Source organism: Taeniopygia guttata, chromosome 1A (genome assembly GCF_048771995.1).
Source record: "Taeniopygia guttata chromosome 1A, bTaeGut7.mat, whole genome shotgun sequence".
Classification (NCBI taxonomy): domain Eukaryota; kingdom Metazoa; phylum Chordata; class Aves; order Passeriformes; family Estrildidae; genus Taeniopygia; species Taeniopygia guttata.
The window spans coordinates 13,320,081-13,346,276 of NC_133025.1; the positions used below are offsets into that span (position 1 = coordinate 13,320,081).

At 37.8% G+C, this 26,196-nt stretch overlaps 1 protein-coding gene across 6 annotated transcripts in view; it reads right to left on the reverse strand.

Annotated features, from left to right (window-relative positions):
- Positions 1 to 3,050: 3,050 nt before the first annotated feature.
- ATXN7L1 (ataxin 7 like 1) overlaps positions 3,051 to 26,196 on the reverse strand; it is a 110,595-nt gene continuing 87,449 nt past the window's right edge. For 4 of the 6 annotated variants that reach the window (XM_030291717.4, XM_012568889.5, XM_072919637.1 and 1 more), the window contains 7 exons: positions 22,363 to 22,445; positions 21,252 to 21,508; positions 18,716 to 18,908; positions 16,272 to 16,393; positions 12,730 to 13,681; positions 8,861 to 8,935; positions 3,051 to 5,703 (listed from right to left, as the gene is read on the reverse strand). In XM_030291717.4, coding sequence (XP_030147577.1) covers positions 5,662 to 5,703; positions 8,861 to 8,935; positions 12,730 to 13,681; positions 16,272 to 16,393; positions 18,716 to 18,908; positions 21,252 to 21,508; positions 22,363 to 22,445 — 1,724 coding nt within the window. In that variant the 3' untranslated portion in view covers positions 3,051 to 5,661. Of the gene's footprint in view, positions 6,156 to 8,860; positions 8,936 to 12,729; positions 13,682 to 16,271; positions 16,394 to 18,715; positions 18,909 to 21,251; positions 21,509 to 22,362; positions 22,446 to 26,196 lie in introns of all 6 variants that reach the window. The other 2 variants (XM_030291703.4, XM_030291710.4) reach the window with 2 other exon arrangements.

Consider the following 26,196-nt stretch of genomic DNA (forward strand, 5'->3'; position numbering starts at 1 on the left):
ATTCTTTGACATACACAGTATATCTTCCTGTGACAGTATGGCTCTGAGCACATAGCTCTTCAAACACAGATGCTTTTATTCCAGCAACATCTATAGAATGAGTTCACACTGCACAGGGTGGGAGAGCTCAGAGGTGCATCTCCATCGCCTCAGCGTCTCTGACACCCCATAGTTCAAATAGACATTTCGAGCAATAAAAAGGTGGGCATGCAGTTAGGAAGCAGCAGTATGGATTGTGCATCTCCAAAGGTTTGTGTTTCTGAAGAGTAACCCCTGTCTTTTCCTGTACTTGACTGCAAATCCACACATCTACTCTAACCAGTCACGTCAGTCAGTACTTTGTAAAAGCAGAGTTACCAGGAAGAGCCCTTGTTGGTGTTACAAACACAAATCCTAAAGAAAAGTAACATGGAAGGAGTAGCTCAAGGCAAAATTATAAAAACAACAAAAAACCCCAAATGCCCAAGAAACCACACCACAACCTCCCCCAGCTGATTATGGCTCAAAATAAGAGAAAACTAAAGAAAAATAAGGCAAATAATTGCAATTTAAGAGTGGAGCTGACCAGGTTTCTTGTGTAGGCTGTTGAGAACAGCTTAGAACTGAGGCAAGATATATATATATATATATATATATATATATATATATATATATGTATGTATGTATATTCTGCATCTGTGGTAGAAAAGGCAAAGAGGTTGACCTGTGTAGTTCCAGTAGTGACCTATCTCACTTACCTGTGCCACAGCATTCCAAATCAGCACTGAGGAAATCTCCCACTGGGAAGGGATGTTTTCTCTTGTGCAGTGATGTCCGCTCCATCACCATTTCATCTGCTGCCTCAGTAGGGCTGGGCTGGAAACGAGCTGACACAGACACAGGACTGCCAGGGCTGCACTCGAGTTCATCACGGCATTCTTTGTACTTACACCAAAAGGCCTTCACACCTGTGGATTCTGCAAATGCACTTTGTCCATGACAGACAGCTTTTCTGAAAAACTACCCTTGTGGTGTCACATCAACCATGTCAGCAACTGCTCCAAGTTAATCAAGCCCAGACTGAATTTTAGAGCTCAGTATGTCACATTTGGGAAATCAGCAAAGGGCACAGCTGAAGGTAGTGCCCCATCTCAAATCAAGTTCTCCTGGAATCTGATTATTATTGCTGGCAAACTTCTCCTAAAGCTTCTCCTTCTCCTTTCCGTAGGGACAACAGATCACAGAGTAGAGCTAAATATTTTTGGGTCAGCCATAAACAACAAAACCCCCACACAAAAGAATCCAGCCCGTGTCATTTGTGGTGCCTTACAAAAACAGCTCAGTACTGCCTGCCATGGAACCTCCAGGCAAAGGGCAGACTGGCACCTACTGCTCAATGATCAGCTTTAGCTTTCTTCTACTTAGGAAAGTATCTTTTAAAACAGATCTGCATTTGCTTTGAATGGTTGCTTTCAGGGAGTATTCAAGGAGCAAACCAGCATAGAAAGATTTGCATGAAATAAACATTCTTGTGTTCTGAAGTCTGAATGTGTTGTATGACTCTCCTCCAAATATTTCTGGAATCAGTATTTGGCATTTTTTCCAATTGTGAATCCTGACAGATTTGGAAGAATAAAACAGATCCTGGTTGCATACAGCAATGACTTCCTTCTAAAATAAATAGTTGCATGGTAAAAACAGAAGCATAAAAATGAGAGTGCAATGAATAAAGAAGTTACAGTGTGATCTGCTTCCCTCTAAAATGGGTGGTATTTAGAGCATATTAGAGAATACGAGCAGGAGAGGACTGCTACAAGTAAAACACTTGTGCATAACCAAAAAAAAGGAGGGGAAACCCAGCTCTGAGAACAGCTTATAGATCATTCCAAGAAACCCACAAAAGCTGAAAAACTACTGATTCATTTTTGGGAAGTCAGTGGTCTTCAACCTCTGCTGGCCATAGGCAATGATGGCAAGCAACTAATATATCAGCCATATTCTGTTTTCTTGGCTGTAGTTTTAATTTCTAATGGCCTCTAGAAACAGCAAAGCATCTTATGAACACAGAGTTACTCTTTAGCCATACATGGGGACGACTTTTATCAGATGAAACTTCAGCATCTACTACTATTTCATTATATTATTTTCTTCTGTAGTGGAAAAGATAAACAAAACAAAACAAAAAAAGCTTTCAGAATGCAAGTATCTGAGATCGAGGTATTAACTGGACAGTAAAGAGGAAATTCAGGATTAGCTTTTGTGACAGGAATCAGAAAGTGTAAGACATTACACAAAAGGCTGTTTACCTAGAAGGTAAAATTTCTCTCCTTCAATTCCCTTTTCCTGCAAGGCAGCCCAGCTTCCTATCTCCTCTGCCAGTTCTGAATGTGTGCCTACAAAATGCAGTTTGCAGTCTAAATTACTTGCTTTTAAAAAAGGTACTGTAATTGTTAGCATCTTCCCTACAGTATCTCCAAGACAGTTTCCAGATACTTCATCAAAGGAGCATGAAAATGTACATCTTCCCAGATTTGCAGAAGAGGGTGGCTGCGAGAGAAAAACCTGCAATCCTCTCTGCAGAGCTGTCGAGCCAATGAACAATTTAAATCTCATTTGATCTGTAACTGGAACAGGCTTTGCACAGAACAAGAATCTTAACGCCTAGATAAGAGCTGCGGGTTGAGTATTAACAACGATAAAAAGACTGGTTATAAATTTGTACTGCCCATTGAAGTGAGAATTCCTAAATCTAGCAGCTCTAACAAAGTTAATTCTTACACTGATAAGGAATGAGAAAATGCATTCAGCTAAGCAAAGGAATTTAAAAATGGTTTATCAGTGCAAAAAACCTCAGCAGCCAATCGCTGCACATGTCTTGACATGTAAATACAGAAATATTTTAGACATGAATGCTGAAAATAATCCCAGGGCAACTCAGCCCTGTACGGAAAGCTGGGCAGATCTTTTGAACTACCATGGAATTTTCAGTGCAGAGGCATCAGCCTCTGGGAAGAGAAAGCAATACACACCATTTTTGCTTTGCAAAGAGAAATGATGACAAACCCCATCTGTTTCTTACAAACATATAAATTATTTTATTTACAAAGCCATGTTACAAAAAAAAATAATAATAAAGCAAAAAACAAAAAATACAATCGCTCACTAGAGAATATCTCCAGGCCCGGTGTTGAACCATGGCAGTATCAATCAGATACATGTTTGTTCTGGTTTTCCTTTTTTAAACTGTAAGCCATAGAATTTACTATTTACACCTACTTTAGACATTTATTCTGCTTACAATTATCACAAGCATGGAATGAATTCTATTTGATACTGCTAATACATAAAGGTGCAGGACAAAGAATGAAAATACTTAGTGTTACAAAATATGGATTGTAGAAAAGAAATTGGCTGTACAAGTATGGCACTTTTTTTCTTAGAATGATTGGACATGCTTTCTTCAAAAGTCTTCTGGAAAAGGTTCTAAAATCTGTAGTAGGAAAGCACAATATAGCAGGTGCAAATTCATTTCTGTGCAACAACAGTTATTTAATATATCCCATGACTGACCAGCTATGCAAAACCCACAGAGTTTTGTTAAAGTGCCATGGGTCAACAGCATAACAAAATATAAGGTGTAAATAGAAAAATTTCTTTTTTTCTTCTTTTTTTTTAAAACAATAGTTCACTGAGAATCAGCAATAATAGAATATGCTGTATAAACTATTCTCTACAAAGGTCGATCAGCACTATTTACAATTGTTACATCGATACAAAAGAAGGCATACAAGTTATCCAAGTCGCTTTTTATGGCTGACGGGCCTATGCATTGCGGATGTGTAACAACCAAAGCTTCTGAGCCTCTATTGCTGGAAACAAATCACAAGGTTTTCAGGCAAATGGGGAAGAAAAAGAACTACGAGTGAATGCTACACTAAGAATGCATTATAGGCTGGTCCAGTTTGTATCCACTTTTTTTCCAAAAGTTTACTTCCATTTTATTTTGCAGGCTAAAATTTCCGATACATTTAATTAAATAATGATTCTTTAATGATGAAAGAACACCACGGGATTTTACTTCGTGCTTAACTTTCCTGAAATGCTGTCAGGTGTAAAGCAGTTGAAAATAAAATTTAAGCAGCATTCAAAGGACAGGCTCCATAATTCAGCTTTCCAATTAAAAGATGCATGGAAACAGCTAAAGCTTCCTAAAACTACAAAATTGCTCCTTCAGTCACTGATTAGCATTATTTCTCAGAAGCAACCACTGAATCTCACAACCACTGTTTTCCCTCAACAACTAGAAATAGCAGTTCATTGATTACAGAGGATGACTTTGTTACTGAGATTTTTAAAATCCTGCAGTTTTATAACTCAAAATAAATTAAAAAAAAATCAACATAGTACTGCTCCTAAAACTGAACAAGACAAAAATTGTGCAAAAATAACAAGGATATGTACACATTTTTCAGTCTGAAGAAATGTACAATAAAAACATAATTCAAAGAACATTTTAAAAATATAAACATTGCTTAAACTTTCCTAAGTTTCATACTGTTTCTGAAACTATACCGGTCAGTTAGCTCTGAAGTATAGCAAAACATAAATTATTACAAAATTAACACTATAAAAATTTATTTTAAGAATATTTCTAAACTTTTTTTTTCAAAGGGTCTAGCCTTGTTTATAATTGCTTAAACATTTTTAGTCTTAAAATTTGCCTTAACCCTTCTTTTTTTAAAAAAGAAAGTAGTAATAATCTCCCTATTTGCAGTCTCTTGCCTTTCACCAAGATGTAAATAAACCAGCATATAAGTGCACTTTTAACACTGTAGAAATAAAAATTAACTCCTCTGTACTATTGTTCCAGTACCTAGTATTGGCTTCCTGATTATAAAATCTATATTTTATTAAAAAATTATTCAGTAATCCTATAAGAAACACTGTCAGTGCAATTCTATTAATGCAAGCCAATCTGCTCAACTCCTGTCCTCGCAAACCCAAACTGCTCACTGAAGTTATCGAGTGCTGTGTTCTTAAGGGTCTGGAAATCCCCCAAGATATGGGGATTTTACACATTGGGCCCCTGATAACAGTAATTACAGTTTGGTGCAAAATTCTGCTATGCATTGATTGAAGTATAGATTCCTTAAGAGCCTGATTCTGGAAGAGGCTGAACACTCAGAGTTCCCACTGAAATTATTAAATGCTGTAGGTACAGAGCACCAATCAGGATTAGTCCCTAAAGTTGCAGTGCCCCAGCTGTTTGCAAATTACTAAGAAATGCACTCAATTTTTATCCATAGGACAAGCTTAAATACAGAATTACTGTAATTTTTATTTAATGAAAAAAATTTGGAGATCGTTTAAATAAATTCAAATCATGGTCTGGATTTTTTTTTTTTTGGAATGTCCATTGTGTTCTGGTTAGGAAACAAAGGGAGCATTGCAACGCTAACAGCTTTAAAAGGCATGAAACGTAATCAAGCAGAATGCACAGATCAGTGGCAAATACAAGTGGAAAAACTAAACAAATCACTATTACAGTTTTTTGTAAATTTAATTTTCATTAAAACCACAAATTCATAAAAGTTTAAATCCATCTGCAGGACATAGAAAAGAAAAACCCTGTGGAGTAGGGCTGCTGAGAGCTAGAGATTATAGGCTGGTTCCTTTTCCTTGTTATGGAAGAGTCCTTATTCTACCAGTCCGGTTTGATGTCTTCTAAAAGAGAAACCAGAGCCAGGTTCAAAATCATACAATGTCTTTTGGTATAAAACACTTCAATAATGTCTGTGGCTGACAGTACTCAAAGCAGGAATTTATTTCAAGTCCCTGAACTAAATTTCCTCCCTGTTTACTGACTACATTAGACCTTTAAGAAAAGGAACTGCTTTGAATAAATGGCATATTTCCTTTTGGGACGGTCTGATTTTAGTAAGCTTTGGTGAATTTCATGTTCTTTAACTTGGTTATCATTACAAATAAAGAGCAGCAATTAGACGACAACTCTGAAGAATCTTTTCCTCTACACAGCATGTTTTCATGCACAAGGAATCCTCACACAGCATACACGTTGTCACCTTCCCTTAATAAAATGATCTAGTTATTCAGTATTTAAAAACCACCGCATACTGAGGTCTTGAAGTGTTAACACTTTCAGGCACCTAAAAGCACTATGAAGACAAAAAGACTTGATTAGTTAAAAACCTAGAACAAGAATAAAATATGGAGAAAACAAACTTTTAATACATACAGGTACAAATAATTTGACTGTAAAACTACCATTCCATTAATTTTTGTTAAAGATCATGTAATTTTTGTAGGAAAAAGCAGTATTTATTTTACTAAAGCAACAATAATAGTTGGAAAAACAGGCACGCTTTTATGTATACAATCTCTAATTCCGGTCTCAAAGAGGAGCAGCAATATTAATATTAAACATTAATTGAGAAGAATCTGTTTGAATTCAGCCTGATGGAGTTTAATGCAATGGGATAGAAGTGACAGGCCCACAACAATTCTCATGATCCACCAGTCCCACGGGAGTACCCGAGTGAACTTCAAGACATGGAGCAAATGATCAAAAGCAGCTACTCCTATGACAGCAAAACAACTGCAGGCCACCTTCAGCTCACACCTCAATAATGAGAAACACTCAGTTATGGGTGGCAGGTGACTTTCACAGCACTGCTGTGTGTCCTTTCACTCCGACCGGCTGCTTTGGGAATGCCAGCGGGAAACTCTCCCAGCTGGACTGCACCCGGGTGGTCACAGGTGCAAACCAGACTGGGGTGTGGGTCGGGTTTACAGCCCAACACAATTTTCCAAAAGCCACATTCTCACCCAGCCACTCAGCCCTGTGATGAGTTAAGGACCCCTCTCCCTTCTCTAGAAAACAACAATCTCCTCCCTTGGGCTCCCCTGCTGCACCAGCAGACAGCTCTGCCAGGTTGCCTGGCCAGGGAACGCAGTGGAGGCAGTCCAGAGGAACTGCTCCATATGCACATTTAGCTTGGCAGCTGCAACTCCGCTTCCAACTGCATTGTTACAAGTCTCTTGTTGTGATGTATTCATGAAAACTTGCCAGATTTTTCCAACTATAAACCCTGGTGTGCAGCAGAGATTGTCTCTGCCTACAAACCTTGCTTCACTTGGACTCCCTGATTATCATGGTTATAGTAACACTAACATTCAAAACAAGAGAGCTCAGCTTCCACAGTAATACCTTCACTGACACAGCATATACTTGTAGATCCACTTATTGTTACCTAATTATTAACACCTTTATAATGAAATATTACAGCATAGTTTAATGCAGAAATTTTATTTAGGGACTATTCAATTGCTAGATTGGTGATAAAAGCTGCCAACAAAGCAGCTCAAATTTGACAATGACAAGCATTTATTAAGTAGGGAATCATTATTCATGGTTCCAAATACTAAATCCTGTGTAAGTTAAAAAAAAAAAAGTTTAATAAAACTTAGTCTCAACTTGATTTTTTTTTTTTGTATTTGTACTTTGAGCTCCACATTCAACCACCAAATGGACAGAAATGTATTTTTAAAAATAAAGAGTTTATGGGGCTTAAAACAAGCAAACACTTCTGTTTTTGATAAAGTTATGAAAACAGGCAACTGAAAAGCTCTGCAGTAATCTGAGTTTACATAGAGCTGACACAAAATTAATGTTTTGTACTCTGAGGATTTCCCCATGGGATCTAGGCAACAGATCCCAACAAGTTCTGCTCCTTGGGTAGTGTGTCTGTTATACTAACACAGGAGCAAGATGCTAAAACAGAAACAGTTTTGCACTTCAGAACAGTCTGTCACTGGCAGTTGGATGACAGTGTCACATAGGAAAATGCCACTCCTTAGAAGTATGAAGAAACTTTCCACTTTTTTCCCTTCAGAGGAGTCCTTCCATACATATATTGCATTGCATTCAGCAGTGAGAGAAAAAAAATAAATGTATTGTTTGGCAGTTCATCTCAAGATATGAACATACAATGGGCATACAATGTGAGTGTGGGTTATCATTACTATTCTTTTCCTGTGTCTACACAGCAGAAACTAAGCAGCACAACCATTTGGAATAACTATTAATGCATAATTTAGCCAGAATATATAACAGAATTCTCAGACACTGGCTGTACAGAAAAGCACTCTGGATTACTTTTGATTATACCTTGCTGAGGGGAGAAACCTTTTCACACTAAAGAACTTGATATTAAATTCTTGATTAAGTCCTCAATGTGGAGAGGCAAATAGTAGGGGCCATATTAAAATAAACTAGTATAGCAGTCCTCCAGACAGATGAGGGCTGTATCAAAAAAGCTGAGTTACAGCATTTATTACCTTTATCCAACTCAGACCCTGTTTAAGAAGAACTCACATTACACATGGGTTGGTTATGCTTTCAGATTAGTTTCTCTGAATAGTCAAGTGCCTCATCTTCTCTCTCCTGTTTCTGCTCTCCCTTTGCTGCTTCACTTCTGGCCTATTTTTAAATGCTGTCCCTCCTGTGCCAGTCTGGGGACTCTGCTGTGCCATCTTGCTCAGCAGAAGTGAGATAAAAAAACAACAGAGATCTGCTGCTGCTATCACCAAAGCAACAGCCAGTGAGAGCAGCACATGAGCCAACCTGAGCAGCAATACCGGTGGTGAAAAACAAGCAAAAAATGTGTAATTGATAATTACTGGAGGGGAAAATAGCTGGAAAAAACTATATGAGAGGAGAAATCTGGTATTAGCTCACCAAAAGGCAGCTTCCATAAAGAACTGGATTCATAAAGAATTTTTATTTGAAGGTTTTATATATATAAAATGTTTCAAAACTGCTTACAGACTACTTAAGTGCACTTTTTTAAAAGCAACTTACTTGTCTGTTGTGTACTGGGTTTGATGTACTCGAAGGACTGGATTGTGACAAAGCTACACTGCTATTTTTTCCAATCTGAAAAACATTAATTGAGCAGTATTGAGAGGCATATTTGTCAGTTGAATTCAGATGCTGATGATAGCCTGCCCTTCCCTGTGTAACATGGTATCATGTTGCATTTGGAACACAGGTATTTTGTTATTGCAAAAGATAAGCTTCAGATAGAATCATCATTATCTCTCAGAGCCTGTACAATTTAAATAGTCTTAAAAGGCACATAAATACTGTCACAGGTCAGAAAATAACATACAAAACAGGAGCTGAAGGAATATAAACTGTAACCCCCCCACCTCTCTAGACTGAAATACTGGTTTCTCTAGTTACTGGAGTCACTTAGGGCAGCTATTCAGAGATCACCGAGTGCTCTGGGTCATGAGATCCTCCCCAGGAGACCTTCCCCACTCCTGGGAAGCTTAAACCAAGTGGCCAAGCACCAGAGCATGCCCTAAATTATTAATTTTTTTTCCATATATCATTACTCAATAGAACAACTATTGATCACAAGAATGAAACTCCAGAGATTCAAATCTGCATTTGTATCCATTTACTACATCAGAGAATTTCTTTGGGAATGAGTGTAAATTGTAGTACACATACATACATTTTCAAAGTACTTAGTTATAATACTGCAAATATTCCATCTGCTTGTTTCAATGTTTGTGAGTTCACAGCACTCTGCAAGAGCAGCCTGTCATAGGTTTTTCTGCAATGACCTGCAGTCACGGTGTAGATATTTCTGTTGTGATACAAGAAGGGACACAGCTGTTGAGTCAGAGGAGTAGTTCCTCAGGGGTTACGAGACTGATAAAACTTAACCATGGACACCTGTCTGTAAATGGCAGATGACTGCAGTGTGAATAGTTGTTTACAAAGTCACTGACTTCAAGTAACATAATTTTAGTTATCTGATGGAGAGGTAGCAAGGACCTGTCTCCTAAAACGTGAGAAATGCAGTAGCCAGTTTCTTACTGACTTGTTGGGGCTGTGGCATTGGCTGGCAGAGCCTGCCCAAAAGCAGCTTTCTCCTTCCCTTCTGCAGCATCGTTTGTTATTCTGCCATTTCAGGCATAGAGTGAAAGGCAGCCTCTCTCCTCCTCTCCACACCTGTCCTTTCTCACAAAGAGATTGTTTGAAATAGTGTTCTCTGTTCACATTCTGTCCAGAATAAATGTTTAAAGTTTTTATTTACAGCTAGTTCTGAAGGTGTTCCCGTGATACATGAAGATGAAAAGGATGGGTCTTTGCCTGTCCTGCTCCCTTCAGCTTATTTTGCCTGTCACAGCTGTTCTCTAGAGGATAACATTCTTCAACTACAAATCTTGACTAAAGATACACAACCTTTTATCTTTCCTGGTCATTCACAACACTGGGACACATGTGCAAATCTTTATTTTCTGCATACACCATTACAGCATTAATAAACTCCTTCATAATAAATACATGTCCTACTTTTAAATGGACAAATAGCCACAGAGGCTGAACAGGTGCAGCACTCTGAAAGGAAAGAAAGTTTCCCAGATGTCTTGGGTCTTTAATGATGGGAAACATCATTTCAACACTGTAAGTGGGAGGCCAACATTCAAATGCTTTTTTTTTCCCCCAGTGTCCTTTAAAAATAAAGTGTACTTCAAAACCCAATGATTAACACTTCCAGTTACTATATATCCAGGCTAGAGTTGAATTAAATAAGAAAATTATACCTGAGCCTATCACTTGTTGCTGTGTTCTTAGTCTCTTTAATTTCCCGTATTACATGAAGGAACAGGTGCAGGATTTTAAGCCACATTTTTTTGGTGGGATTTTTAATATAATTGCATTTCTAGAACACATCAAACAACACAGCTTAAAAGGGAATTTAAGTATTGTATTCTCCAGAGCTTCAATAAACATATGTATAGTATGTAATAATATTTGACCCATACGCTTAAATGGGTACAAATATAAATATTTTGTATTGCATAGAGTATCCTTGCCACAAAGACAATTAGCTGCCAGCTAGACTTCTGAAATACAATTAACTCCATTTTACCTCCTATTTTTGAGGTCACATGTTTTAATATCTGTATCATATTTAATATCATGTTTTAACATGTTTAAATATCTGTATATTATAACACTCATCACAAATATTCAACCTCTTACTTAAGAAAAAAATACTAGTCAGAATGACATTTTTACAAATATTCAGCAAAGACCTCTGATTTCTTGTGGTTTATTTACTTCTGTTGCTGTGCAACATGATGAAATACATCACAAATTGAAACAGGAACAGATTTGATCCTGAGGGGGCTGAGGATTTGAACTCAGAATTTTCTCTGTAAGATTTCCTCACACTGCACTAGCTACAGATACAGTCTATGTCCTGTGAAAGGATGATAGAATCCATTTCCTATTTCCCATGTTTGTACTAAAGTACCAGTTTGTACTTACTTTTTCTTTCCATTTGACACCTTAAACCTCAGGGCAATTTAATCCTTTTGGGCACACATTCAGATTGTGTGACAGAAAGAAGAATTTACAGCAACCTCTGCTGACTTCAGTTACTTGAAGATCAGTCTGATTGCAGGACACATTTTAGAGGCTTACAATAGAAAGACAATGCCACTCCCCATTTTAGAAAGCCAAACAATTAATCTCTGTTCCACCTCTGCTGCAAGTAGGAAAGAGAAAATATACCTGCTAGGCCATTATTTGAGACATTAATTCTGTCTCCTATAGCAGCTTTAGGACTCATTTATTCATTTTTTCCTCTCCCATTTCTGTCATACTACTTATGGATTGCTTTGCCCTTACCATCTTCTTTTCCAAATTCCACTTGATTTTATTTGCAATATCCTTAGGAAATGAGAGTTTCACAAAAATAAAACCAAATCGAACCAAAATTTCCTAAGCTGCCTTCTCTGGATTCTCTGAGCTATCCTATTTTCTATGACTTTGTCTTCCAGACGCCAGGGCCAAGCGTTGCTTTGTGTGCACTGCACAGCACTGGGCACAGCAGCAGAATGAAAGAGTAGATCATTATAAAGATTATATTGGCAGTTTTCCCACCAGATCTTACTTCACATATACTTTTGTTCCTATATAGCACCACTGAAAGAGGAGCCAAAGCTCTGTTGCTATCAGTTAAGGAAGTGTGTGTAACCTTAATCTGCTGCACTGACTTCAATATTCTGTGAACACATGTACACTGAAAAATGTAACCAAATATCCCCTAAAGGTCATCTATTCAGTTAAGAACTTAATTTCTCTATTTTCCCAGTTTCAAACAGGGAACAACATCTGTGGTCAGGCACCTCAGACTCTTTCCAGGAGAAAGGTAGATGTGTTTTACAGAAGAGATAAGAAAAGACTAACATAACATTAGGAAATGAACCAGCAATAAGTTTGAGAAAAGAAATAAACAGAAATTCTGACTCTCATCTTCCTGTTTCAATAACACAATTTATTTCTGAGAGATGAGAATTACGAAAATTTTTTTCTAAAAATTGTTTATCCATTATGGACATTTACTTTCAGAGATACAAATAGCTGCTTTATTAATTGAATAAAAAATCTCATAAAAATATTTTGAGAAAGTATATATATATACATATATATGTATATATATATATAAAATTTTTTTAATTCTCAAAACATCTTTCTGTGACTGGTACAAAACAAATACAAATACACTTCTATATTAACCTAGAAAGTAAGTTGTGTGATGAAAACCCATCTGAAGCAAATGTGGTATTTTTTTTTCAGAATGCAGGAAATATTCAAGGAAGTCAGACATGATCTGCAAAAAAATAACTGGAAGAGTCCCTTACCTGCCGAGAGATGGAGCTGCTTGTAGGATCTGGCACCGCAGAAATAAGGTTGGCAGTGCTCTTTCTATGAACACTATTCATACCAGGCATTTTAGTGATTTTACAGGCTTTGCTACTAGAACTAGAGTTTTTACGTTTTTTTCCTTCTGATTTGTCAAAAGAAAGGGGTAGAGAAGACACTGCATTATGTGCTCCCAGGGAGTGGTCCCCTGAGTGGTGCACAAGAGAAGATACAGACAGATTAGAAGTGTCAATACTGCTCACTACCATGCTCATGTGTTTCACTGAGTCTGTTGAACTACTTGACAAGGAAGTCCGTCCTGAGGGCTCCGATTTGGCACTGAGTGGGCTTGTTCCATTATTGGTATTGTGCACAGACACACTGTTATAGGAGGATGTCGCCTGATAGGAGTTCAACGTGGAACTGGGGTTCAGGACACAGTTCTTTTTGTGGGACCCTGAAAATGAAGATGAGGAAGATGTCTGCAAAGATAATGAGGATGCTGATGACGATGAAGACGACGACTGCGGCTTTTTCTTTTTGTTACTTGAAGACTCATCACTCCGAGATGACAGGTCTTTGACTTTTGAGGATTTGCTGGTTTTTGTTTTGGATGGCTTGTGGGATGGGGAAGGGATGACTGCTGGCACTGGTGACACAGCTGATGGCGCCTTAAAAGTTGAGTCCATGATGCTGAGGCTTGCAGCCACGTGAGGAAAAGCTGTGGTGTGTGACATAATGGAATTTGTCTCTGCCGTTGTCACAAAGGCTGCATTTGATAACATGGCTGATGTCATTATGTAAGAAGAAGTGATTCTTGAACTGATAGGTGTTGAAGGAATATACACCGCACTGGGGTTGCTGAAGGGCTGTAAGACTGATGCTGGAAAAGGAGTGGAGACATGTGCTGCTGGAGAAGGCATGGGACTGTCTGCCGCAGGAGGGATTTTCCTAAACAGAAAAGAAAAAAAAAAAGAAGATATGTAAAAAATTCCATCCAACAATGCAGATAGGAAATAATTTCCATTAACTTATTCAAAAAGGCAAACCTAGTTCATTATAATTTTGATTCCTATTCTATTCTATTAATCACATACAGCAATTAAGTGCACAGTATTACAATTTAAACACATTATTACTAATTTAAATTCCTTTTTCCTTCTCTTATTTTACGAAATAGTTAAAATATGCAAATAAATGCCCAACGGTGGCACCTATACATATCCCAGTCACTAAGTTTTATTAATTGCATATGTTTTGCTTCAAAGTCCAAGTTGTGGAACAGTTTCAATATCAACCTAAACTCCTAGGTTAGATTTCATTAAGGTAGTAAATGCACCAGTCTGGGGGGCTGTGAAGCACTTAATCATTGAGCACAAAGAGGAAATATCACCCCTTTCCAAAAGCAGTGCTATTCCCAACAGCTCATTTGAGAGCTGGTTAGGTGGGATTAAACAGGCAAATTAATGATTAATTTTCACTAATATTGAAAAATTGACAAAATATTAAACCAAGCTTGTATAAAGCTTTATAAACAGCTAAATACTGTTTTGAGAAGAAAGTATAATAATATTACCTGTAAAATTAGTAGGATGTATTCAAATTCCTTTCCATTCAGCCATCACCTATTATTTTATCTAATGTGATGTTATTGAAGAATCAGACCTTCATAATGTCTCTTGCAAAACTATTATGTGAGCTTTTCCCATTATTTAGACTTGTATTTAATTCACAGTTTAATCCTATTTCTCTTTTCTAAGCAGCTGTACAGCCCCATAACTCTGCCTTTGTTATCCTCACTACTGACAACTTTCCCATTTTTAAAGGCTTCCTCTTGCCCTCACAGAAGTACAATAAAAGAGCAGCCCTGGGTATGCTGTTTTATTATTAATCAAATCCTAATTACAAGTGTTCTCTCCAGGTATTCCTCCTATGGAGACTGTTGGACTGAACTGTTTATGGCACAGTTACATCAGGGATTACATACAATCCATGCTGTCAGAAATGAGGAAGTCCTACTGCCTGCCACATGCAATGCAAACACAGCTGCTTATCAGAGCTGTCCTTCAGGTTCCTTTTAAAGAAGGGCCAACAATTCCTACCCACCTTTGCAAAGTACTTTGAGAACTAGGGATAAAAGTACTTTGTTACTGTTACAGTTCTGAGAACATGGCCCTGCATCCCTGTACCTCTGGCCACAGCTGCAGAGCTTTAGAATTGCAGCCTCAGACCCAGCTCTGCTTGGGGAGCACAGGGAAAGGTAAGTCCAGAGGAGGGTTGAGGACAGCAGAGGAATGAAAAAGGGGTGAGGCACTGTCAGCTTCCTGTGTTACACAGACAAGTGAGTATGGCTGGAGCTCATTAAGCATTAGAAATTACATAAACAGCTAAAATTTGGGAAAACTTTTAAAACCAGATTTAGTGGGAGCAGGATAAGACCTGTTTACTCCTGGTTTCGAATAACTGCTATAGAGGTTTTGTTTTCTGTACTAGTTTGTACTAGTGGTGGTATATGTTTTCTCAGATGCCCAAGCATCTTTTCTCCTGACAAACAAAGACAACAGGTAACAAATTTTAATCTTCCTATATAAGGAAATGAAAATATTTTTTCCTGTGGATGGTGACAGACACTAGTTTATGAATTTACAAAGCAGATTGAGCATGATCAGTCTCGGAACAGACATGAAACTGGCCCTTTTATGGCAGAACCAACCATTACCAAACTTCTAACACAATGGCACCATTATCATTAAGTTACCAGGTTAGTCAGACAAGCCAATCTTTAGTGCTTAAAAATATGTATTTAAATAAAAATCAAACCTTGTTTATCTAATGGCTGGTGAATATAACACAGTCCTGATAATAAACAGTGACATGAAACACTGCACTTTAGCACATTACATTGGAAGAAGAATGCATATTTTGTAGCAGAATACCCCCAAAAACTCAATCCTATCTGCAGATGCCATGAACTTTTAATTACTTTTTTAAAAAAAGAATTAACATTTATTTTAGAAGTGCAGTCTATTTCAAAGGATCTGTGTAGTCAAAGCCTATAGTGCTTGGACCCTGCATACGTAAAAGAGAGGTGCTTCAACAGTGAGTAATAATCAGAATTTTAAGAACCCAAAGGCAGTAAGGGCATTATGGATTAAAAACCTATCATATTCCATCTTACACACAGACAGATGTGCACTAAGTTCCTTATCTTACAACTCATGAGTCTTGCACAGCAAAGCCTGAATGGGTGATATGCTTCGATAAAGGCTTAAAATTCGAAGCAAAAATCTGGATTCTTAGGGACTAGAATGAGTCCTAAATCTGGCAGAAATTTACATTGGACTAGGAGATTGTTCTGTTAGATTGTATATTCCTTAACAGAGAAGATTTGTAGACAGGTTACTGCTATACCTTAATAGAGGTAATTAAGAGGTAATTAATTAAGAGGTAATTTTACAAACGCTGGCCATGGAGTGCTAATTTAGAAGTTTTACAGAATGAAAAATATAAATTACCCACCAAGCATAAAAATCCCACTTACTTCCACATCTGTGAGTTCAAGTGTTTTTCTACCATGGAGTTCAGTGCGAATCGAAAATGGTCCCATCTTCTGTCAAAGACATAGTACCCTCTTCCCATTAAGCGACTGCCATATGAACAGAACTGAAAGAAAACGTATTTCAATGTTGCTTATAAAAATATTACTACATTATGATATATTTATTGATAGATCAAGGAACACTGTTGTAATTTGTATCAGGCATATAAAACTTCTTTTAAATCGTGGTTTTCATTATCTACAGCATAGTTTTTTAAAGAATTATGAAATATGAGCATAGTATTTCAACTTAGTGTAAAATATATTTCATATTTTATTAACAATTCAGTGCCCAAGAAAGAATGCAACTGCTCAGGTACTTTTAAAAAAAAATTATTACTGCCTCAGAAAGAGGCATGTGTTCTGTGTGTCATAAATCTCATAACTCCATGACAGTAATAAAAATATAACTGAAAAGGAAAAGAAGTGCAATGGGAACATCTTTAGTATCTACTTAATAAACAAAACCCTGACATTCCAGTAAAAAAGTAAATTATCATCCATGGCATCTGTGCTACTACAGAACATGGGATATACTCTTCACAGTGCATGAAAATCAACTGGAGGAGTAGTATTTTGAGAATTCTGCAGAGCTCGGGAGTACTTGCACCCATTCCTCTGCAGAACTTCCTGAAAATTCCTGCTACACTGAAATGTTACAATCAGGAATCTGCTCTTGTTTCTGCTCAGTCTTACTGGTCTAAATGATGCAAAGAACTGCTACAATGCCTGTTTCTAGGAGAGAAACCCGTTACAAACCATCCTCAAAAAACAAGACAACTCTCCATCACACAATAGACCCAGACACAGCAATTCTGGCTGACAGCAGAAGCACTGATGTGCTAGAAGAGCACCCATTCAAAGTACTCGTCAGCTTAATGTTCAGCAAGTGGTGACTGCAATTGTTCATTTTGTTTCATGACAAGGTTACACAGGTTAATTAAAACCACCACCTAAACTGACAAACTAGCCTCACCTCTCAGTGAGCTACCACTAACATCAAGTACCACCAAGAGGCAATTTAAGTAGCTACTGACTTTCCCCCATATCAATTATTACTACCTGGCCAGGAGAGGGACTCAGTAAGGAAAGCAGTCTTCTTGAATATGAAATTCAGCAATTTGGCATGATCTGGAGGTGATTTACACTATCTTTTCTGACTCCACACTGATAGAGACTAAGAACTGGTTTCACTATCAGTAACTGCTTCAGTTGAGAGATGCTAAGATTTCAGAGAACAGATGAGTCAGTGGGTTTGCCTTGAAACAGAACTAGGACCCTAAACCAAAATGCCTCTTGACAGCCACGCCTCACTGCTGAGGCATGTACAAGAACTGGCTGCATTTAAGATTATTTTTTGAATTGTGTGGGCACCCATGCAGTGAACCTTTAGTTCCTAATTCATAGAGAAACAGTCAGCAATACCAAAGCAGCAGAAAATAGTACCAAGGAAACAGGAGGTTTCTGCATATCATAGTATTATGTAGACTACAGTAATTCTCATTTTCTCTGTAAGAACCAAATAGAGGATTTCATCTGACAGTCATTTAATGTTTGGGTCATACTTTTTTCTGGTGTCTGACAGAACAAGTTCTCCTTTGCTCTAGGGAATACAAACAACACTACCAGTTATCACTATGTTTGTTTTATTTTGCATGTCATCTGGAAAACACGTAAATGTATTCCTTGGCTCAATTTTTATGAGAAACAACTCCTAAGAATTTCAAGAGTTCTCCCACTGCTTCTTGATTTGAACAATGTGAACAAATTCACACTGCAGAGATAATACCACAAAGCAGCTTTTACTATTTACAATGAAATTTCTCACTAGCACAGGAGAAAGACAAAACCAGCTGCTCAAACACATACTTGAGCCACCACCACAGCCATTCCATTTTGAGATGAATGAAGCAATAGTTTCTAAGTCCACATACACTCACATAAATGACATTTAATTACTGCTTTAAACCAGACTACAGAAATCAATGGAGCACTGTAGCCTTCTGCCTTCAACTGCAAGGTAGTTTTGCAGGAACTGCAACAACCAAGAGAGTATCTGCTCATGTTGCATTTAAAGCAATGCAACTTAAGTCAGTTTAGCAGAACTACACCCAATTTGAGGTCTACTGAGAGGACAGTCTAAAAATAGAACTTCTTATTTTCTGCTGCCTATCTTGTCCTACATCAATGTATCATGTGTATTGACCAGTGGTCTCCTCCTACCTTATCCAATCCTTACACTTTTCTGTTAAATGTATTTTTTCTCTTTAGAACAGTTTTCAGAACGTAAGGTCTTCATTCTAACCTTCTTAATAAATTACTTTTTTGTTCTCCTCTCCCTAATTATGCAAGAACAATGGCAAAGCAAGCCAGAGACTGACACATACCCCAAGAGGTCTGGGATGGTGTCCAGAAAAGTGACAGTCTAATTTCTCAGATTCTTCAGCTCCATCCGCTTCTCCTTCATCACTGGACAATCTGCTTGTGATATCTCCTCCCATGGAAGGCAATGGCAGTTCTGGTACGTACCCACTGTGGTTTGAAGAACTGTTGCTGTTTATGCTATTTGCAGATGAAGGTCTAGAAGGAGAATATACATTTAAATCAACAGTGTTCAAAGGCTCTATAAACCTACCTGCTGGCATCAAGCATCAAAGCAAATGATACCAGAAATGATCAATGTAAACAAGGACAGTAAAAGGCACTGAATAGCTGAAATTTGGCTCTTCAGAAATATATTGTGGTGTTGTCATCAAGTTAATGTTAACAGAAGCACCCTTTTATTGCCTGAAATTTTAAATTTGTCATGAAGTTGAATTTCAGATCTTGAGAGAGACAAAGTATATTTAAAACACAAATAAAAATCAGGTATATAAATTCTTCTTACACTGAATCATTACTCTGCTACTTGATTAATCCCAAGGGTCCAGTTACAAAAATCCTACTAAAATGAGTGTACTAAATAGAAGAGTGTTTAGCTGACCCCCTCTACAGGTAGATTAGTGAGTGAAGTAACTGGGAGAGCTCCTCACAGCATGTAGAAATTTCTTTACTTTTGTCTAAAATGCAATAAAACAAAGCAGTCTTTGCACCACAGGGTATGATGGTGTCTTGCCTTTCAAAAGTAGTTTGAAAACAGATTAAATTAGAAGTGGGGGTGGAAAAGGTTCTCAATCACAGTCTGTACAACCAAGGGTACTGAGAGCTCTGAGGCTGGAGGAGATGTCCACACTGGGTAAAATCTGTAGATGATCTTCTTCAGCCTCATGAATTCCTGTTGTCAGGACAGAGCAGTCCCCAAGCCTGCGGACAGGAGCCCTCTCCTGACCTGCACAGGGATTGCTCACCCACAGCATCAGCGCAGGACGAGTGCTGCTCACCCATGGCATCAGTGCAGGACCAGTGCTGCTCACCCATGGCATCAGCGCAGGACCAGCACTGCTCACCCATGGCATCAGCGCAGGACCAGCACTGCTCACCCATGGCATCAGTGCAGGACAAGCACTGCTCACCCATGGCATCAGTGCAGGACCAGTGCTGCTCACCCATGGCATCAGCGCAGGACAAGCATTGCTCACCCATGGCATCAGTGCAGGACAAGTGCTGCAGCTGCTGCCACCAGGCTGAGCCCCGGGCTGGCCCCCGTGGGCTGTGCCACCGGCAGCAGCAGAGCCACAGGCTTGCTGGCCCCCACAGAGAAGCCACAAGGCTTCCATGGCTGCCCTGAAACAGGCAGGACAGCCCAACAGAGGCACTGCAGCAGAAACAGAAATGCAGACTGCAAAAACACAATGTCTGACTGCTAAAATCCTCCTCCTCAAGTACTACTACCTCTGCAGTTTCTACAGCTGACTCTCACGGAATTGCACTCTAGTTTTGCTACTTTGACTGTAACATCTACTAAAACTCCATTTCTACCTGCCTGTCTGTGCTCCTCGCTGTGTAAATTCACTGTTTTTACAAGAATTAGGCAGAGAAGCACCCATTCATCTGTGGGTATTCTTTCACTGTCTTTTCACTCAAACGCTGCAAGGCCCACCTCTGCCACTGTAGGAATGAAACTTCATTCAGGCTTGGTGGCCACACAGAAAACATTGAAACAGCTGTCTCTGTAAGACCTGAGATGGCAAATAAAAGAAGCATCTCTTTGAAATAGGGACTATCATAGTAGGAAAGTCCCAAAATGTGCACCCAGTCCTGACCAAGGTTTTTGCAAAGAAATGAATGATGAAAAAATATAAATAGGAAAAAAGCCAACTAATTTAGCTCTATGCACTCCAGCCAAAATTAGTACCAAAAAATCCCACAAATAAACAAAACATACAGGAGGTTTTCCAGTGGATAATTAGAATTCAGTAGATCAAATAGTTCACACAGGTTTTTTGCAAAGGATGCCTTCAGAAGTTTTCATTGTCCTTCTGAAGAATGTTTTTGTCCTTTCTAAGAAAAATCTTCAAAACAAGGGAAGACACGCCATGGACAGTTTCATATCAATAGCTTTAAATCAACACTAAATTATACCATAATTGGAAAAGCATTTCTGGAGAAAAATTCTATATAAATTTACAGAATTTTACCACTAATACCTACACTGATTCATGTAAATAGGCTTTTCTTCTCTATTGTGACTAAATGATTTGCATATAATCTTTCCTAATTATACCTACAATTTCAGAAAAAAAAAAGGGCAGTTAATCTGAGATTCTGAGGCAAAGGTGGACACTATTCCTTCCCTCATTCCCAATCAGATCACAGGCTACCATGGACAGTGTTCAGTTAACATAAGCAACTAGAAATTCTTATATTAGCATGTTTTATTGTGCAATAGCCTAAAGAAGTATTAAATACTTCTAAAACGAGCTGTATGAACATCTAAGAAATTTCTTACAGCACTTTGAGAATTCAACATTCCACACTGCTTACCTTGGAAGTACAGAATTTGGTGGTCTAGATTTTGCAGGAGATGTTACTTTAGATTCTTGCCCAGAGTTCACTGAGGATCCTGACAGAGAGTCTTGTGCTGGTGTGGGCTGGCTCTGATAGCTTTCCCTTGCAGATGGTGCATGCTCTTTGTCTTTTGCGACTTCTTTTTCCCTGGATCGAGCTTTGTGTTCAGCTAGAAGGATGTCAAACTGTTTTTTACGGCCTGGAACTGCTCGTCGATGATTAAGTGAATGAGTCTAAAAATAGGGTGGTTAAAAAGCATTTGTGTGTGCATGACATTGTTTATGAGTCCTCTATACTGCTGATACAACACTACTCTAAAAGATAAAATCTACTTCAAACAACTTTAGCCACAGTTATGGAAATAAAGCTACTATTCCACATTATCTTTGATAACTTATAAAGTCATTCTTAAGAAATACCAACATGAAGGCTAAAATTATTTTTTGCAACAATTTTTATATAATAGAGACTATTGACTTACCTTTTTCAATATGGAAAACAGAATTGCAGTAATTTTAAGATATTAAGAAAATCATTGTAGCTTTTAACTTACAATGAAAAACTGATTTCATTGGATTGAAAAACATGAATAGATTTTAAAGCAAATTTAGCTGATGATCTCTACTGACAGGCAGCACATACACATACAAATGTTCATTAGAAATGTCTCACATTGCAGCTACTTTTTGATGCAGGAGTTATTACTATCACAAGGGCAGCCTCAAGTAATTTATTATACAAAAATATGGTAATTTTTTTTTTACTAAAAACTGACTATACTTCAACATTGTTGCACACATGAACCAAAAAAGAAGCATTTAAAATAACGCTTGGGCTTCTACATGAAACGTTAATGCTTTTTGCATAATAAAATGACATGAAAAAAAATCTTTTTAGAAATATCAGTGGAATAATGCAGATGCTCTTATTCAAAGAAACAGAATTACACAAAAGAATTACCTGAAGACAGCGCCTGAATACCATACCCATTGTCTGTAAGACAGGAGCAGGTATGACCTCTCAAACTACTGTGGTAGGATTTAAACTATAACAAAGCATCTGATATTTTATCTTCTAAGAAAAGTACCTTGCAGGTGAGGGATCTTGTGCAAGGTTTCTTTGTTTCAGGATCCAGTACTCCACAGTGCTTATTTGGGTCAAATTCTCTTTCTGTGTAATGAAAGAATGGGAAATGACAGAAAAAAACAGATCATTATAGAAATTTTAACCAGAGTAGTTTATAATTTTGCCTGTTAGAATTTGGTTTAATCAGGCTCAACTTGAACCACTGATCTCAACCCCAGCATCCCATAACAGTGCTATGTGCATCACTCATATAGATGTGTATTTTTTTGCCATTGCATGTTTAAAACCATTTAGAGCTGGATTTCAGCCGAAGACTTCATGGAAATAAGTCTGTTTACAGTGGAGGGGCCCAAACAAAGGACCAAGCCAATTCCCTATGACTTCAGTTCCCTCTCTAACTCTGCCTGCCTCTGAGGCTATAAAATACAGCATTTGCAGCTCTAGCTCCAGAGCTGGGCTAAGACACAAATGGTATCACAAGTGCTTTAAACAACAGTTCTCTGACATACTGAGAAAATCTAGAAAACAACCCATGGTTGATTACTGGTGGCATTTAAAAAATAAAATCTAAATATGTCCCCTAAATCTTTATAAAAATAACATGTATGTTACGTTTTATTTCCCCATGTGAATGGAGGGATGGAATTTAAAGTTTGTAGAGATTATGAGAAAAGGCATTTACATGAGTTCTATTCATGATTAACATTAAAAGGGCATTAATATTTAATAGGCTGTATCTGTATATTTAATTTCATTAATATTTTAGTATTTCTATACCACAGATAGCATCATCTCCCTTAGGCTATGTTAATATAATTTTAGGGTTTGCATTAAGAACTGCAACAAAACTATGGATATACACTTCTTAGTTTATGCCATCAAAACCCTTTATCATTACCTTCATAGACATTGACAAATTATGGTGTAATTGGTAGACAGGTTTGCTTTTGTTTGGTAGAGGAATATAAACTATTTGCCAAATCCTATTTTAACTATACAGTGGTGTTACATTCAGATACAATAAACATCCTGTACCCAAATACAACATTTAATCAGAGGATTTAAAAACTCTTTATAAATAAACAAATAGGAGCTAAGAGGAAGACACTGATTCACAGCTGTTTTACAATACTATGACAGCATCACAGCAAGTAGAACAGCTGGAATAAGAAAAGTAAGGACAAGCACCTCATGTTAGACAGCAACTAGCCTCCAGATATCACATTTTCTAGCAGTTTTATGTATTCTACTATCTAGACTTAAAAATGCTTATGCAAACATTAAATGGTTATAATATTAACCTATTAGCAGAGCCATACAAGAAGGGAGCTTGGAAAAACCAGCTGGCACAGGGTTTTTTTGTGAAATCTAGAAAGGAACTGAAATACGTTATAGGCAGTTGTAGTTCCTTTGGCATTTACAACACAACAGAAACACAAAAATAGCTGCATATGACTCAATATAATAACTATTTTTTTCTACTTAATAGATGAAAACACATGCTCATGTACTAAAGGAGTTAGTTTCTCCTGGGGTTTGAGTGTAAGATGTTCCAATTAGTTTCCTGAATTACCCACCTAAAACCTTCAATGCAAATTGAAAAAACAAACCAAAGACACAACATGGACTAATAAATATACCTTCAAATGAAAAGTCCTGAAGGTAATTATAAGGCTATGGAATGTGTTTTGATAGTCACCGAGCAAGAACTGTTTTGGACCAACAGGGAAACTCTTTAAAAATCAGAAGTGGTCCAGATTGGTACTTGTCAGTAAGTGGCCCATCCAAGACTTGCTGGACTGATTATAGCAAAGCCAGTTATTAGGAAAACATATACAGATAAAATCAATATAAGGAGTTATAAGAGTAAAGAGTGGAAGCCTCTGCCATTGACTGAACAACAAAATAATATGGTTTCTCTGAGAAACAGAAAATACTTATCAAACAGGAAACTACTTCTCCTGGCTGAAGCATTTTCGGTGCTCCAGAGAAATCATGAACATCTAATTGCCAGCTATACACATGCCTGGTCTGGGCAACACACTACATGAAACTTATCACCTTCTTATCAATAACAAAGTGCAGCTTCTGCCAACTGTGTTAGGAAATGTGGAGTGTGGCAAGCCCCAGACCCCTGTGCACAGGCACAGCTGGAGAAAGCTGTTTTTCTGGAATGGATTCCACTTCTTCACGTACGGTGGACAAAGTGAAGAACATTTGATATAACCTCACCAAGAGAAGAGCAAGGGCCAACACTGAACTGTCATAAACCTCTGTTTGCAACAGAACAGTTTTTCTTGGCATAAGATGGGCATATGCATTCTTTAACATCCCAAAGAGAACAAGAATTAAGGAAGATTTAGGGACAAAATTTTTTTTTTTCAGTTGCTACTAGGAAACTCCGATCCACTTATGCTGGGCAGCTACAGACTGTCTTTTGTGGTTCCACAAGCTGTTTCCTCTCTCTCAACAAGGACAGTGCTCCTGAAAAGAGGGCTGGTTCATTCATCACATAAACAACCATCAGCTCTCAGCAAAGAAAAAAAAAAAAAAACAAACTTCAATTAGAGTCAGGGAAATAACTCTGAGAGAGACAGTAGAGGTTGCTAAAAAGGGAAGGAAACAGATGCAAACTGGCCAAATTTATTAAGGAGCTTCAAAAATTAACATCCATACAGCTCCAAGGTAGCAGACTGAGGGAAACATAAATCCCTTAGCTGCAGTTTCAGCCTTTTAATGTGAAATGAATGAAATTATGGGATAATTCAAATAATAATCTCATTGACCTTCCAAGATCTTTTTCTCAGCCTTTGCATAGTCCTGTGTAATAATGGAGAGGAACACATCATAGTGACACACAATCTACAGGCAATTAATCTCCAGTGCTCTCAGGACTTCTACAATTTGCATAATCCCTAAATTATTGCATGGCTGCATCAATACTCAAGGCAATGGAAGTAAGACTGGACAGATCACAAATCAGATCATGACAGAGAAGCTGCAAAAAAAAGTCTCAGTTCTGTGTATTTGTTAACCATATAAAAGTAAACACAAGCCCATTCAGGTGCTCAATCAGTCCTGTGCAGAAATTTCCACTGTGTTCCCTAGCCTAGAAGACACTGCAAGTCAGAGCTTTGAGAAAGAGCAGTGCCAGAGCCACCTCCACAGTAAAGGCAGCAAGCTGTAGGAAGGCTCTACGGAACTGGTTCTCCTTCATGAATGCCTTTCTGCAAGCACTTGCACAAAAATGTACAAGTATCACCCACAGCCCTGCAGTGGTAATTGGTGACATGAGGGAAACCACTAACAGTTTAAATTGCGCAAGGAGTAATTTTGAATTGATTAACTTAATTAGCTAATTCAGCATCTAACCCATTACAGGAAATAATAAGTTAAAAGGAAGCAATATTATAAATTAACTGTAAAATATAGAGAGTTTTTATTAGAGTAATATATTGGATCTTAAAAAGTGAAATGTACGGGTTAAAGCCTAATCTTAAGTTACTGTCTTGTACCATTTTTTCATGTTGTGAAAAGCTATAAATGAACAGTGGTTCTATTTTCTTATATGCCACCTTTAACTAGTTAAGAAAGCAATCAGTGTACTGAATCCTTTCAGGCAATGGCATTGTTCCATGCCCCACACAGCCCTAGCAAACACCTCACACTGGTCTGAAATCCAGCCAAGGTAGCAGTACCATGGGCAAACTGCCAAATCTGAGAAAATGAAAAAAATAAACCTGATATTCAGGCAAAAAATAGGACACACTCATTAACTAGAAATGAAAGCATTTATCTTGTACAACTTACACTGGTTCATAACTAGTGCACATTT